The 16,363-nt window shown below is 47.3% G+C and overlaps 1 protein-coding gene across 3 annotated transcripts in view; it reads left to right on the top strand.

Annotated features, from left to right (window-relative positions):
• Positions 1–12,257, top strand: part of RIPK2 (receptor interacting serine/threonine kinase 2) — a 35,087-nt gene extending 22,830 nt beyond the window's left edge. For all 3 annotated transcript variants that reach the window (XM_064442458.1, XM_064442460.1, XM_064442459.1), the window contains exons 10-11: positions 10,274–10,453; positions 11,657–12,257. In XM_064442458.1, the coding sequence (XP_064298528.1) occupies positions 10,274–10,453; positions 11,657–11,982 (506 nt within the window). In that variant the 3' untranslated portion in view covers positions 11,983–12,257. The remainder of the gene's footprint in view (positions 1–10,273; positions 10,454–11,656) is intronic.
• The last annotated feature ends 4,106 nt before the right edge of the window (positions 12,258–16,363 follow it).

Genomic DNA, 16,363 nt, shown 5'->3' with positions numbered 1-16,363 from the left:
CCTCCACCGGCAGTTAGAATCCAACCTGCTATTAATTCCTCTTGAGGGTCCCACCTCCATACCCCTTCGTTTTGCATTTGACGTTCTATCATCTGCAACTGCTGGACTGCCTCGGTGTCTAAACTCCTGGCCTCCCATGGGTCGGTCCCTTTCAGCAACGCATAGAAAGGTTGCATCTCCTCACCGGTGATGCACACGAATGTCCACAACCACTTCAGTGCTCCTACCAGCTTCTGTACATTGTGTAAATTTTTAACTTTAGGTGTAAGTTTAATGGGCTGAGCTTGTATGCAATCCCCTTCTATTCTAGCACCCAGAAATCCACACACTGGTCCTCGTTGTACCTTTGCCTCAGCTATCTTGAGGCCTTGTCCCTCAAGGCCCCTTTGGGTGTCTGAAAAGATTTGTTCACACAACCCCTCGGTGGGTGCAGCTATAAGGACGTCATCCATGTTAGTGGATCATGTAGATTCTCTCCCGATACTGTCGCCTTACTTGCTGCAATGCAGAAGCCACATACCTCTGGCAGATCGCTGGAGAGTTTTTCATCCCCTGCGGAAGTACTGTCCACTGCCATCTACTACCTGGTTCTGCGCGGTTCACCGCGGGCAGAGTAAAGGCAAATCTCTTTCTATCATCCGGATGTAGTGGAATGCTGAAGAAGCAGTCTTTGATATCTAAAACAATGACTTGCCATCCTTTTGGGACAGCACTCAGATCTGGTAGGCCGGGTTGGAGAGGCCCCATGTCCTCCATTTGCTGATTTACTGCTCTAAGGTCATGCAGCATCCTCCATTAGTTTTTATCTTTCTTTTTTATAGCAAATATAGGGGTGTTCCAGGGGCTCATCGAGGGCTCTAGGTGTCCTGCTTCGTGCTCTCGTTTTACTATAGCTCTTACAGCCTCTATTTTCTCTGTTGTCAGGGGCCACTGCTCCACCCAGATGGGCTCGTCGGTTTTCCACACCAACTTGTGCTGACGAAGCCCCTCTGAGGCTGTGGCCCCTATGCTAAATTTTGCAACCCTATCCCCATCTGGGCAAGGGCGTCCCGCCCCAACAAGGGGCTTGCTACCCCATCTGCTACTAGTATGGTCACTACGGCCGTGAGCAGCTTCCCTGCCTCCTCGTCCATGACTTCGAGTTTTACAGGGCAAGTACTAGTCCTTGTCTGTTGTTCTCCTCCCACCCCTATTATGCTTTTTCCATGGTGAGGGGCCAAGTTGGTGGCCACCGTTCGAGTGGCATCACTGTGACATCCGCCCCAGTATCCACTAACATTTCCAGGTATATCCATGTCGGACAACTTGGCTCTTGTGGGGTAATCATCACCGCCGCCATGGGTCTCTTGTTACAGCCTAAGACCAAAGCCACGCGGGGGCCATAACCTGCAAGTCTTGCTGGTTCTGCTCCCCTTTCTGAAGGTTCACTCCCCCTTGGCCCACTACGGTGGGCCAAGCTCCTGGCACTGGCACCATGATGGGGGCCATTTGACTCACAGGAGGCACGAATCCCCCTCGCTTCGCCCTCCTTTGGCCGTTTCCCAGCGTTGTGGCTCGACAATCTCTTGCCAGGTGTCCTGGCTTCCCACACGCCCAGCATCTCCCTACTGGGTGCGCTCCTCCTCCATTACGTCCTCCCCTGTCACCTAGTGGGCACCCGGCTTTAAAGTGCCCTAGCTGTCCACACGAATGACATCTCGGCCCCGCCCCCGCCGCTTGCACCATCCCCCTTTCTTCACTTCCGCAGTCAGGGTTCTGGCAGATGTGCGCTCCCACACCGCCATGCTGATTCAATGCCTCCTGGCGCAAGACATGCCTGATGGTTTGATGCAATGATGCCCCCGCCACCAGGGTGCAGAGGACATCTTGTGTCTGCGGATTTGCTTGACTTTGGAGGCAATCTATAAGGACTGCATCCTTGGCCGCTGGCGGCAATTCTGATTCTATAATAGCCTTCTGCAACCTGTCACAAAACGTTGTAAACGGCTCTCCTAGTCCTTGCTGTATCTTTTGCCAAGGTTCTGCTTTCTTTTCATACCTGCCCACTTCGCTGTACGCTCTATTGGAACTCTCCGTTACTGCTTGCAGCTCCCTGCCCCTCAATGCCGCCGCATGTAACTGCGGGGTTTCCAGCCCTTGACCCTTTCCAGTGAGCTGGTCAAGAGTGGTCCCTCTCAGCGGGTGGCCAGGAGCCGCCGCCGCTTGCTGTGCGAGGGCATGGCAGGCACTATTCATCGCTTCCTTCCAAGGTATGTACATTGTGGGAGTCAATATCGCTTTTGCCAACTGCCTAGCATCAGAGGGGGTCAAGGGCGCTGCGTGCGCAGCATCTAGCAGCAATCCTACCCCTTCATCCTTTAGCCCCTTTTCCCTAATTTCTCGCCATAAACTTTGCACTAGCTTGGCATCTATCGGTGTCCACTCCACCCCTCCTCCAGGAGCTATTCAGACAGGGAATATCCCGGGCATCTCTATCCTTACTCCATCTAGACTACAATCTGGCTATCAGCTGCCGGTTAGGTAACTCGACTGACTGTCGCTGGGGTGCACCCTTCGTTAAGAGTCCTGTCTGCCTCCGAGTTACTTCCCCTAGTGCACGCATAACCTGCTGCAGCTGCCGCAGCACTTCCTCCATGGACTCCTCCGGAGCTGCAGCGCTTCCGACCTCCCCTTTTGGAAATCTCTCTCTTCTCTCATTCTGACTGGTCCTCCGAGTCCCTGCTGCCTTATGCCTCTGTTTTGTGCGCTGCAGGCAATCTGCCCCATCTTCCCACATGTGGACATCGGTTTTTCCCTCAACTTCTGATTCGCTGCTACTCGAGCTTTATCTATACCCATCCTGTCCTCCCCTCCAGGCACCCCAATCCTCCTTGTCTGACTCCCATTTCAAGGGTTGCCCCGGGAGCCAGTCTCGAGGACCGGGCAGAGGGCGGCGCTGCTGCTGGCGCTGATCATCCTCCTCCTTCCGCTCCATCACTCCCGCTGCATCCGCTGCTACGTCCCCCTCCCCGTGCGCAAGTACCCATTCCCATGCCAAATTGTCCCAGGGGCATGCAGGGGGGCGTTCCAAAGGTCCTGCTGGCTCAACAGGGAACACAGCCATTTCCCGATCCACCTCTTCGGGAGCCTCAGACTGAGTCGCTGGCCAGGCTACTCCATCCGAACCCCCCGCTTCTTCCCTATCCCCTGCGATGCTTGCCCCTGTCTGTGTCCCCACTGCCCATCCTGGGTCTATTTCTGGGCTATTGTTGACTGTGGCACCATGCAGGCACAGCCGCACCTGCCGCCCCGTCTCCCGATCCTCCCGAGCTTTCAATAGCAATCGGTGTATCTTTCCCCAGAGCTGTATGTACCGGGATTTTCCCACCATAGCCCTTTCGGCTAACTCCTCTTTAATTCTCGCCCAATTATCTTTATCAAATATGACCACAGGACTCCGTATGAGCCCCTGCGTGATCATCCATTGGATACATTTTGAGGTAGGCGCCTTCGAAATCAAAGTTCCAAATTCCTCCCCAATCCCTTCAGTACCTTTACGACTGTATCCATTGCGCGCCGCTGTCCTGCGGCTCACCATCCCACTCTTGCATGCCTCAAGCTATCATTTCTCCCCAGCAAACTTGCCATGTCGCCCCGCCGATCACGTTGGGGTCACCACTTGTTGCCGTACGCTTCTGTTGGAGAACTTATCTTGGGCCGCACATCTCCGGGACACAGGGCTCTACCCACCCTGGGGACAGTGATGCACAGACATCAATATGATGGATGCAAAATGTCCATTTATTTAGCTGCGTCACATACTTCTATAGCTCTTGCACTTCCTGTTCCTGCCACTCCTATGGGGAGGAGTCTATCTTTCTGTCACAGCGCGTGATGTTCCAGTCGCCGATCCCTGTCTATTTCCCTACAGTACTCAACAACTTTTTTGCCTCAGTCTTTACTGGTATCCTCTCTCCCCAGCCCTTCTGAGTTGATGGACCACAAGACGGGGACCAGGGGGTAAAGCCCCTCCCACTTTAAGGGAAGATCAGGTTTGTGACCACCAGGGAACCTTGATATCGACAAGTCTATGGGACTGATGAGATGCATCCCAGAGTCCTGAGGGAATTGGCTGATCATAGAGTCATGGAATGTCCTGAGATGGAAGGGACCCAAAAGTATCATCAAGTCCAGCTCTTCTCCCTGCACAGGATAACCCCAAATTTATACCATTAATGTACACAAAAATGTACAAAATTTACACCATAAATGTACCCAAAACTACACCATGATGTAGTTGCCAAGCCATTCTCCATGATATTTGAAAAGTCATGGCAGTCAGGTGAAGTCCCTGGGGACTGGAAGAAGGGAAACATTGTGCCCATCTTTAAAAAGGGTAGAATGGAGGACCCAGGGAACTACCGACCCGTGAGCCTCACCTCTGTGCCTGGGAAAACCATGGAACACGTCCTCCTAGAAGCTATGTTAAGGCACATGGGGGACAGGGAGGTGATCCGAGGCAGCTGGCATGGCTACACCAAGGGCAGGTTGGTCCTGCCTGACCAACCTAGTGGCCTTCTATGATGGAGTGACTGCATCAGTGAACAAGGAAAAAGCAACGGATGTCATCTATCTGGACTTTTGTAAAGCCTTTGACATGGTCCCCCACAGCATCCTTCTCTCTAAACTGGGAAGGTAAAGATTTGATGGGTGTACTGTTTGGTGGCTATGCAACTGGCTAGATGGTCGCATCCAGAGGGTAGTGGTCAACAGCTTGATGTCCAGATGGAGACTGGTGATGAATGGTGTCCCTCACAGGCCCGTACTGGAACCAGTGCTGTTTAATATTTTCATCAATGACATAGACAATGGTATCGAATGCACCCTGAGCAAGTTTGCAGGTGACACCAAGCTGTACAGTGCAGTTGCCACACCAGAAGGACAATGTCATCCAAAGAGGCCTGGAAAAGCTGGAGAGGTAGGCTTGTGTGAACCTCATGAGGTTCAACAAGGCCAAGTGCAAGGTCCTGCACCTGGGTCAGGGCAACCCCCAGTATCAATACAGGCTGGGAGATGAAAGCATTGTGAGCAGCCCTGCGGAGAAGGACATAGGGTTACTGGTGAATGAAAAGCTGGACATGAGACAACAATGTGCGCTTGCAGCCCAGAGGCCAACCGTATCCTGGGCTGCATCAAAAGAAGCATGGCCAGCAGGTCGAAGGAGGTGATTCTGCTACTCTGCTCTGGTGAGATCCCACCTGGCGTACTGCGTCCAGCTCTGGAGCCCTCAACACGAGAAGGACATGGACCTGTTGGAGTGGGTCCCGAGGAGGGTCACAAAAATGGTGCGAGGACTGGAGCACCTCTGCTATGAGGACAGGCTGAGAGAGTTGAGGTTTTTCAGACTGGAGAAGTCTGCGGGGAGACCTTATTGCAGCCTTCCAGTACTTAAAGGGTGACTATAGGAAAGACGGGGGCAACCCTTTGGCGAGGCCTGTTGTAACAGGACAAGGGGTATTGGTTTTAAACTAAAGGAGAGTAGATTTAGACTGGATATAAGGAAGAAATTTTTTACTATGAGGGTGGTGAAGCACTGGAACAGGTTACCCAGAGATGTAGTGTATACCCAATCCCTAGAAACATTCAAGGCCAGGTTGGACGGGGCTCTGAGTAATCTGATCTAGTTGAAGATGTCCCTGCTCACTGCAGGGAGGTTGGACTAATGAACTCTAAAGGTCCCTTCCAACCCAAACCATTCTATGATTCTATGAAACTGCTTCCTCCTGGATTATGGGGAGTTTGTTCTGTGATCTCTCCCTGCCTCCCAGCTCAGGGGGATCAATATCCTGGATATAACTGGTCTTACTATTAAAGACCGAGACACAGAAGGCATTAAGCACCTCAGCCTTCTCGTCATCCTCACTGGCAATGTTCCCCTCCACATCCAATAGAGGATGGAGATTCTCCTTGGTTCTCTTCTAGTGGTTAATATATTTGTATAAATTTTTTTTATCCCTTACAACAGTGGCCAGATTGATTTCTAGCTGGGCTTTTACCTTTCTAATTGTCCCTCTGCACAACCTAATGAGATCCCTGTACTCTTGTTGAGTTGCCTGCCCCTTCTTCCAAAAGTGGTAAACTCTCCTTTTTCTCCTGAGACACAGCAAAATCTCCCTGTTCAGCCAGGCTGGTCGTCTTCCCCTCTGGTTTGTCTTGTGCCAATGGAGACAGCCTGCTCCTGCGCCTTCCAGACTTCCTTCTTGAAGAAAGCCCAGCCTTCCTGGAGCCCTTTGTCCTTCAGGACTGCCTCCCAAGGGACTCTCCCAACCCATGTCTTGAACAGGCCAAAGTCTGCCCTCCAGAAGTCCATGGTAGTGGTTTTCCTGACCGCGCTTCTTACTTTGCCAGGCAAGAACTCTAGTATATCATGGTGGCTAACACCAAGACAGCCTCTGACCACCACATCCCCCACCAGTCTTTCTCTGTTTGTGAACAGGAGGTCAAGCGAGGCACCTCCCCTGGTAAACTCACTTACCAGCTGTGTCAGGAAGTTGTCATCTACACACTCCAGGAACCTCCTAGACTATTTCTTCTGTGCTGTGTTGTGTTTCCAGCAGACTTGGTAACTTGAAGTCCCCCACTAGAAAAAGGGCAACCAATTGTGAGACCTCTACCAGCCACTTGTAAAACACTTCATCTACCTCCTCATCCTGGTTAGATAGTCTACAACAGACACACAGCAGGATATCTGCCTTGTTGGCCTTCCCCCTCATCCTTACCCATAAGCACTTGACCTTATCATCACAGTTGCCAAGCTCTATACAATGGAAACACTCCCTAACATATAGAGCCACCCCAACACCTCTCCTTCCTCGCCTATCCCTTCTGAAAAGCTTATAGCCATCCATTGCAGCACTCCAGTCATGAGAGTCATTCCACCACATCTCTGTGGTGGTGACTAAGTCATAGCTATCCCACTGCACAATGGCTTCTAGATCCTCCTGTTTGTTGCCCGTGCTGCGTGCATTGGTGTAGATGCACTTGGGCCGGGCTATCGGTTTCACCCCCAACATTGGCGCGCCACCCCTAGGCTCCTCTCTAGTGGGCCTGGCTATATACCCCCTTCCCTCTTCACACCTAGTTTAAAGCCCTCTCAATGAGACTCACCAACTCATGTGCAAGAATCCTCTTCCCCCTCTTCCCCCTTTGAATCAGATGAGCTCCATCTGCAGCCAGCAGGCCCAGTACCATGTAAACCTCCCCATGATCAAAAAAACCAAATTTCCACTGATGGCACCAGCCTCTGAGCACGTGTTAATGAGGTGAGTTTTCCTGTTGCTTTCAGTATTCTTCCCTGTCACTGATGGGATTGAGTAAAGCACTATGTGTGCTCCTGGTCCTTCAACCAATCGCCCCAGTGCCCTGAAGTTCCTTTTCATTACCCTTGGACTTCTCTCCGCAACTTCATCACTGCCAAACATTTTCTAACTTAAGTCATTGAACTAAGGGTACCAGACATCTGTTCCTAGCATTATGAAAGAGGTGTGACAATGTAATCTTTTTGGATTGATGTGAACTTTCTGGATTTCAGTAAAGCTTTTGATTCCATCTCTCACATATCCTCCTGGACAAAATGTCCAGCATATAGTGGGATAAACAATGCAGTCGGTGAGCAATTGGCTGATGCGTCAGGCTCAAAGGGTTGTAGTAAATGGGGTTACATGGGGCTGGCAGGCAGTCACTAGTGGGGTCCCACAGGGATCCATTTTAAAGCCAGTACACTTTAATCTCTTGGATGCAGGACTTGAAGGAATACTAATTAAGTTTGCTGATGACACAACATCTGGAGGAGCTGTTGACACTCTCGAGGACAGAGAGGCCCTGCAGAGAGATCTAGACAAATCAGAGAGCCTGGCAATCACCAACCGTATGAAGTTTAACAGGGGCAAGTGCCAGATTTTGCACCTGGGGCATGGCAACGCTGGATGTACATACAGGGTGGGGAACGAGAGGCTGGAGAGCAGCTCTGCAGAGAGGAACCTGGGGGTTCTGGTTGACGGCAAATTGAACATGAGCCAACCGTGCCCTGGGTGCATCAAGGACTACATTGCAGCTGGTTGAGGGAGGGGATTGTCCCACTCTGCTCTGCACTGGTGCGGCCTCACCTCGAGTGCTGTGTGCAGTTTTGGGCACCACAGTACGTTATGGATATAAAGCTACTACAGAGTGTCCAGAGGAGGGCCATGAAGTTGGTGAATGGCTTAGAGGGGAACCATGTGAGGGGTGGCTAAATTGACTTGGTTTATTCAGCCTGGAGAAGAGGAGACTGAGGGCAGAGATCATCGCGGTCTACAGCTTCCTCACGAGGGGAGAAGGAGGGGCAGGCGCTGATCTCTCTCTCTGGCAACCAACAACAGGACCTGAAGGAATGGCAGGAAGATGTGCCAGTGGACGTTTATGTTGGATATTAGGGAAAGGTTCTTCACCCAGAGGATGGTGGAGCACCAGATCAGGCTCCCCAGGGAGGCAGTCACAGCACCAAGCCTATCCATATTCAAGAAGCACTTGGACAATGCCCTCAGACACATGGTGTGAATTTTGGGGTTGTCCTGTGCAGGGACAGGAGCTGGACTCAATGATCCTTCGGGTCCCTTCCATCTCAGGATGTTCTATGATTCCCTGATTCTAAATCATTTCTGTCTGAAAAAAAGAATCTTTACTTAATATACCTTAGAATTTTATTTTTCCTTTCTCACAAGATCCTTCATTACAGAATAGTCTACCTAGTTTTTTTTAATCTCATCTCAGTTCCGAATCATTTGCCCCAGCTCGAAGCAGAGAGTCTAGATGTCATCTTTTTGCTGCAGAATTTCCTCTTTTATTACTCCAGTCTTCTAGGTCAACTAGGTTCTTTCTGAGTAACCTGGCTCAACCCATTCTTTCTGAATGAGACCTGCAAATTTCATTAGCATGTTTCTATATTCTGTGCTATGGTCACTGGTCAAGGTCATTCTCTCATACTGGTACAATCTCAGTAGTTTTGTCTCTAGTGTTATTAAAAATCTGTGTGTGCACCTAGAAATCTGTAACAATATATCCCAGCAGACCTGTTTAAAATCCTGTTATAAAATGATCTTTCACTGACACTGATTATGTCCTAATCCTTTCTCATTCATGCAGTAGATAACATCTGCGGCTTCACACCACATAGCTCTGCCCGGCTGCTTCCTCTCTCTTTAATGAAATTAAATGCTAGTTATTATGAGTTCTAGTCCACCATTTGTTAAATAATGAGAGTGTCATTTCTTTCACATATTCTTGTTCCTGCTCCATGTAATTATAGCCCTATTCTTCCACAGGTCAACACTCTGATCTAGGAATACACCTTCAAATAACCCATTGGATGGGTATCTATAAATTCTGAGCTGTCCAGGGGGCTACCTGTTCTTACTGTGTCTTTAGATGTTCATCTGAATTGTTACAGCTGCCCCTCTGGTTCTTAGTTAACATCTCTGAAGCTCTTTATCAAGTGACACTGTGGAAGTCTGTAATGAAAACTACACACAGAATTAGGCATACGCTCTGTAATTGGTTTCTCATCAGCCATTTGTCATCTCTTCTTTGAGTGATTCCTACTGCTGGTTTCACATCCATCATCTTTTTCTGCCATAAAAAAATCCGAAAAATAGAAAATATTAAGCTTTCCCCGACAAAATCCCTTTTTTTCTCCCTTTCTTTGCAAATGTTTACATGAAGCTTTCCTGAAGTCATATATTGTTTTGACAGATTACCAAAAGCTTCCATTGACTTCCCAACGAATGTCACCATTGGTCCTCATGTTCTTTCCCTTCACCTGAATCTTTCTTTCAGTCTTTCCACCTTTGTTACGCTGCCAAACTTCATAAAAGTAAGTTAATAAAAAAATTAAATTTCATTATGACCCCTAGCTACCTCTCCAAACACTTGAAGGAGTTATTATGTTCTTCCAGTCCCTACAGAAATTTTCTGTCAGAGTGTTTTTAAAGTTCACATCTAGTGATTTATTCTCTCAATGTTCTTTTAAAACAGAACAAGACCTCCAAACCCATGGTCAAAGATAAAAGATAAGGGAAATAAATGTACTCAGACCCTGAGTATAAGGAATAATGTGTTTTATTTGAAGTGAATTTACGTTGTTTACGACTTCTTTTATGGGACTGCTCTAAATAGTCTCTGATGGCTGTATTTGATTTGAACATAGAGGTAATACAACTCTCTCTTTTTTTTTTCCCCGCCCTTTCTTTTTTTTTTTAAGATGGAAATTCTTCAGGTCTACACTCTCTCAGCAGTCAGAGCACGGATGAAAATATCTCTGTAACTCAGGGCGCCAAACTTCTTGTGCATCCATATAGCTATTCTCCTTCATCTGACAAGAGTATTTCAGATGCCTCAAATTCTGCACCATGTATGCTGCGGTCATCACCAATTCCTTCAGGTACAGCAAACTGATTTAATTCCAAGACCCACAGTAAGTGTCCTAATATGAAATATATGTGTGTATGAAATGGAAACTGGAACTGTTCTTCACCTGTAAAATTAAAATAAAGCATTCTACAATTAAGAATGCAAGTAATTCTGTCCTTGTAGCCTTATATTACAAAGTAAGTAAAACCAATGTAAAAAGTGACCTAGTACACATAACTGTAGCTCCTAGCTTTTTTCTGTCCTTTTAAGCAAACTTAACTCCTGCTGCCCTGGGTCATCTTTATGCCATTCCCTTTGCTGATATTATTTCTCCTTTCTCTTGCTGCGGTAGCAGTGCTGCAATCCAGCAAAAAAGGAATAAACTTTAGCTCAAGCTTAACTCACCTTGTTGCCTGTCACTTCTCCTCACTTTTTAGGCTTGTCAATCTTCCTCCTAGTAATGACAGGGCAAAGAGAAGCAGCAGCTTTGTCAGCATCTCACCTTTATCTTCTGTGTTAGCTGAGAGTCTACTGCATGGTGTTCCTAAGCATCCAATAACTGTTAAAAGTGTGCTTCCAAAAAAAATAACAAAAAGAAACTTTAATGCATGATGAATTATTCAGAGAGATTTTTTTTACAGGCCACAGAATAACATGCAACTTCATAAAGCTCTGCCATATCATCCCTCTTCTGGAAATATGAGAACCAGCACCTTTTCAATGTGCAAATCCTCAACTTGAGAAAAACACACAGGAAATACAGGGGTGTTTTGAGTAAACCTGAATAAAAGTCTCACTGGAAAGTGAAGTTACCACCACCCTCTTTTTCGTACCAGGTCGGGTTGAACACTGGAACGGGTTGCCCACAGAGGCTGTAGAATCCCGTCACTTGGAGATGCTCAAAAATCAGCTGGCCAAGGCCTTGAGCAACCTGAATTATCCCTGAAGTTGGCCCAGCTCTGAGCAGGCCATTAGACCAGACGACTTCCTTGAGGGTTCTTTCCAACCTAAATTATTCCATGATTCGGATTCTAACCACCAAATCTGACAAATTGGTACATTTTAGACATGGAATAAAATAATGAAATGTTAAAAGCATGTTTAGTAGTCTTGGGTATTTCTGACCAAAAACAACTTTTAAACAGCTTTTTCTCAGCTTGTTCTTTGTCCTATGGCACTATTTATTGATAGATAGTTACAATGCTAATTTTATTTTCATCCTCTCCCATCTCAGATTTCGTTTTGGAAGCCATGCAACAGAATGTAGCTCATCAATGGATCCAAAGTAAAAGAGAAGAAATTATTGATCAGATGACTGAAGCATGTTTGAATCAGTCACTGGATGCTCTTCTATCAAGATTTTTACTCATGAAGGAAGACTATGAACTTATAAGCACCAAACCTACAAGGACATCAAAAGTCCGACAACTTCTTGATACTTCAGATAGCCAAGGAGAGGAATTTGCCAGAATTATAATACAAAAGTTGAAAGATAACAAACAGCTAGGACTTCAACCTTACCCAGACATTGCATCTAATTCTCTAAGACTGCATCTTTGAATTTATTCATTATGTGTGAAGCCATGTGAATCTTTCTTACCACACAATTCTTGTCCTCATGCAGTAGTTTTATATATGTAATGCTTTGTCTTCAATGTGCCTTTCTAGAGTCTCAGAAAGGACACTGAGTTCATCTAGACTGCATTTGGTGACTTACAAATTAATCAGTTGGAGTGCAGTCATAAAGCCAAACACTTGGCACTTTTTTACTCAATTCATACAAGTATTTTGTTTATACATGACAAAGAAAAAACCATTAAATATTCCCTGCTTTACATATTTTCTCTTTATACATATCCTTTCCTTTCACCTCACAGGATTGAGACAACCCATCTCAACTTGGCATGTTGTTTTTTCTCCCTCCATCTAGTCTTTCCCAAAGAGGGAGAAAAAAAATCTAGGTGCTCTATTTAGGGGCTTGTTTGCTGTGTTTGTAATAAGTTTTCTTCTTTCTGCCATACTGGTTACTCCTCCCAAGAAACCTGAGAAGAGCAATAGGTGGGAGGAAGTTACACTACATTTTTACAGGATTTTTATTGCATTTTGTTTTGGTGTTCCCATTTGGTTGCCGGGGCAACTGCTTCAGACCGCTGCTTAAGAAGAAAGTCAGTCCAAAAAGGAGCCGGGGGCCAAGGAGGACATTGTGCTGATCATCTTTGTTCTGCTGAGAACTGATACATTAGAAAGGGTGCAGCTATAGCCTTTTACATTATTTGGTTACACCCACTTAAATTCCTCTTGAAATTGTAGTATGATGAGATCCACACACAGCTCGTAGAAGGGAACCCTCTGTTAATGCCCCTTTTACATTGCCTTAGTTAATGCGTCCCTTAACTTTGTCGTCTGCCACAAATGCTTCTCATGTCATGTTGCTGGATCAAGCTTCGACTTAAATTTTATTTTCAGTATTTACATGATGAGCAGTAGTTTGGGCCTGTACAAAGATCAAGCATGCACTGCCCTGCCAGATTGGAAGTGATGTGAATGGGTCTCTCCTGCCATGGTCTGCCTTAACCTTCTCTGGACTACATCTCTGCTATCCTTTTTTGTCTGAAGGATGGTGCTAATAGGTTGATGCACAAATGGGGCCATCTGAGAGTAAAAGGTACATGTGCAGGTGGGTTTTTAATCATCTCAGAAAGCCTTAGAGTTTTTACCTAGGTGGCTTCAAACCCAGTAAAGAAATTACTGGGTTTAATTTGTCAGAAAACAGCACAGGCAATGATTTTCACAGGCACTAATAAATAATTACAAATTCTGCTAATGCTATCTAAAATTTCGGAAAATCCAAACTTCTGTCACAAGAAAGCTGAAATCTGCCTAAGTTGCAATATAAAAAGGAGCAGATAAATGAGAAAACCTAAATGATGGTGATGGCTGTTCAGAAAGTGAGGCACCCATCTGCTGACCTGAAAGGGAGTCACGAGAGGTTTGCTCTCTTCCAGGAGCTAAGATCAGAGACATCACTGACAGGGTGCAGCAACTTGTCAAAAGCACTGATCACTACCCTCTGCTACTCTTCCATGTGGGCACAAATGACACTGCAAGCCAGAGTCTGGGCAGAACTAAGCAAGACTATAAAGCTCTGGGAAAGCAAGTGAAAAATATTGGTGCCCAAGTTATCTTCTCCTCCATACTGCCTGTTGGAGAAAAATGGGCAACTAGAAATAGACAAATAATACAAATCAACTCCTGGTTACGTGGCTGGTGTCAATGTGAGGGTTTTGGCTTTTATGACAACGGGGTGTTCTTCAACAACCATAGGCTGCTAGGGAGGGACGGACTCCACCTGTCTGGAAGGGGCAAGGGAATCTTTGGCAGAAGGCTGGCAAACTTGGTGAGGAGGGCTTTAAACTGAGGAACTTGGGGAGAGGGGGACAAACTGGCAATGCTAATGCCATCACACACAATGGGGGAAATAAGACAGGACAACCTGAGCAGTGATAAAGGTGCTGTGGCAGTCTCTTGCAATGGCAACCAGGAGACCAACCACCTCGAGAGTCTGCACAGCCATAGTGGGTCCTCATACGCCCCTCCAGGGAAACCTGTGTTCTCAAGCACCTTTCTGAAATGCCTGTACACCAACACACGCAGCATGGGGAATAAACGGGAGGAACTAGAGGTCTGTGTGCAGTCACAGGGCCATGATCTCATTGCAATCACAGAGACATGGTGGGATAGCTCACATGACTGGAATGCTGTCATGGGTGGGTACAGGCTTTTCAGGAAAGACAGACCAGCAAGGTGAGGTGGAGGAGTTGCTCTTTATGTGGGGGAGCCACTGGATTACATCAAGCTCTGCCTTGGAGTGGAAGGAGAACAAGTTGAGAGCTTGTGGGTAAAAATTAAGGGACAGCCAACTATGGGTGGTGCTGTTGTGGGTGTTTGCTACAGGCCACCTGATCAGGAAGAGGAAGTTGATGAAGCCTTCTACAGACAGCTGGAAGTAGCCTTGCAGTCGCAGGCCCTGGTTCTCATGGGGGACTTCAACCACCCTGATATTTTCCTGAAAAGCAACACAGTGAGCCATGCATGATCCAGAAGGTTCCTGCAGAGCATCGGGGACAACTTTTTCACGCAAGTGGTGGAGGAGCCAACGACATGAGATGTGCTGCTCGACCTTATCCTAAAAAACAAGGAAGGGCTGGTTGAGGATGTTGGGGATAGCCTTGGCTGTAGTGACCATGAGATGGACGAGTTTAGGATACTGCGAGGGAAGAAGCAGGGCTATGAATCACAGAATCACAGAATCACAGGTTGGAACAGACCTCAGGGATCATCTAGTCCAACCTTTTGAGTCAGGTTACAACCCTGGACTTCAGAAGGGCCAACTTTGGCCCAAAGACCTACTAGGAGGAATCCCATTGGCTAGTGCTCCTCAAGGAAGGCAGGGGATTCCAAGAGAGCTGGACAGTATTCAAGGACCACTTCCTCCAAGCTCAAGATCAGTGCATCCTTAGGAGGAAGAAGTCAAGCAGAGGAGACAGGAGACCTGCATGGATGAGCGAAGAGCTTCTAGAGAAACTCAAATGGAAGAAGGAGGTTCACAATATGCGGAAAAAGGGACTGGCCACTTGGCAGGAATATAGGAATGTTGTCAGGGTGTGCAGAGATGTGACGAGGAAGGGCAAGGCCCACTTGGAATTAAATATGCATGTCAAAGATAACAAGAAGGGCTTCTTTAAATACATCAGCAGTAAAAGGAAGACTGGGGACACAGTGGGCCCACTGCTGAACAAGGAAGGGGCCCTGGTAAGGGAGCTGGTGGGTGTTCTTGCTGAGCCACTCTCCATCGTCTTTGAAAGGTTGTGGAGGACAGGAGAGGTGTCCGAGGACTGGAGGAAAGCAAATGTCACTCCAATCTTCAAAAAGGTCAAGAAGGAGGACCTGGGGAACTATAGACCAGTCAGCCCCACCTCCATCCCCAGAAAGGTGATGGAGCAGTTCATCCAATTATTATCCGCTAGTGGTTGTTAAGGTTGACAGTGATGAGTTAGCTGAGAGAAGTGCAAAGAAAATCAAAAGGGACTTTAGAGAATTGGGGCAATTGCTTGATGGATCAGAACCGCAGGTAGTGTTTTCCTTCATCCGTCACTAGCGGGGAGGCAGACAGAAAGGAACAGGATGTCCCATCTCATTAACATGTGGCTCAGAGGCTGGTGCCAGTGGTGGAATTTTGGGGTTTTTTTTATCATGGGGCAGTTTACATGGCACCAGGCCTGCTGGAGACAGATGGGTTTCACCTGTTGCAAAAGGGGAAAAGGATTCTGGCTCAGAAGTTAGCAGGCCTCATTGAGAGAGCTTTAAACTAGATGTGAATGTAGAAAGGGATAAAACCAGGCTTGCTAGGGATGAGCCTAGGGGTGGCATGCCTGTGTTGGAGAAGAGATTAATAGATCAGCTGAAGTGCATTTACACCAATGCACGCAGCATGGGCAATAAACAGGAGGAGCTGGAAGCCATTGCAGGGAAACTATGATGTGGTCGCTGTCATGGAAACATGGTGGGATGACTCACACAACTGCAGTGCTGCAATGGATGGCTACAAGCTCTTTAGAAGGGGCAGGCAAGGAAGGAGAGGTGGAGGGGTAGCCTTGTATGTTAGAGAGTGTTGTGACTGTCTAGAACTCAACAACAGTAATGATAAGGTTGAGTGCTTATGGGTAAGGATCAGGGGAAAGGCTAATAAGGCAGACATCCTGGTGGTAGTCTGCTATAGACCACCCAACCAGGATGAGGAGACAGATGGAAGTACTGTACAAGCAGTTGACTGAAGTCTCACAATCTCTAGCCCTTGCTCTCATGGGAGACTTCAACTTACCAGATATCTGCTGGAAATACAACACAGCAGAGACAAAGAAGTCTCAGAGGTTCCTGGAGT

This window comes from Phalacrocorax carbo, chromosome 2 (genome assembly GCF_963921805.1).
Source record: "Phalacrocorax carbo chromosome 2, bPhaCar2.1, whole genome shotgun sequence".
Classification (NCBI taxonomy): Eukaryota; Metazoa; Chordata; class Aves; order Suliformes; family Phalacrocoracidae; genus Phalacrocorax; species Phalacrocorax carbo.
This window is presented reverse-complemented; position numbering and strand designations above follow the sequence as displayed.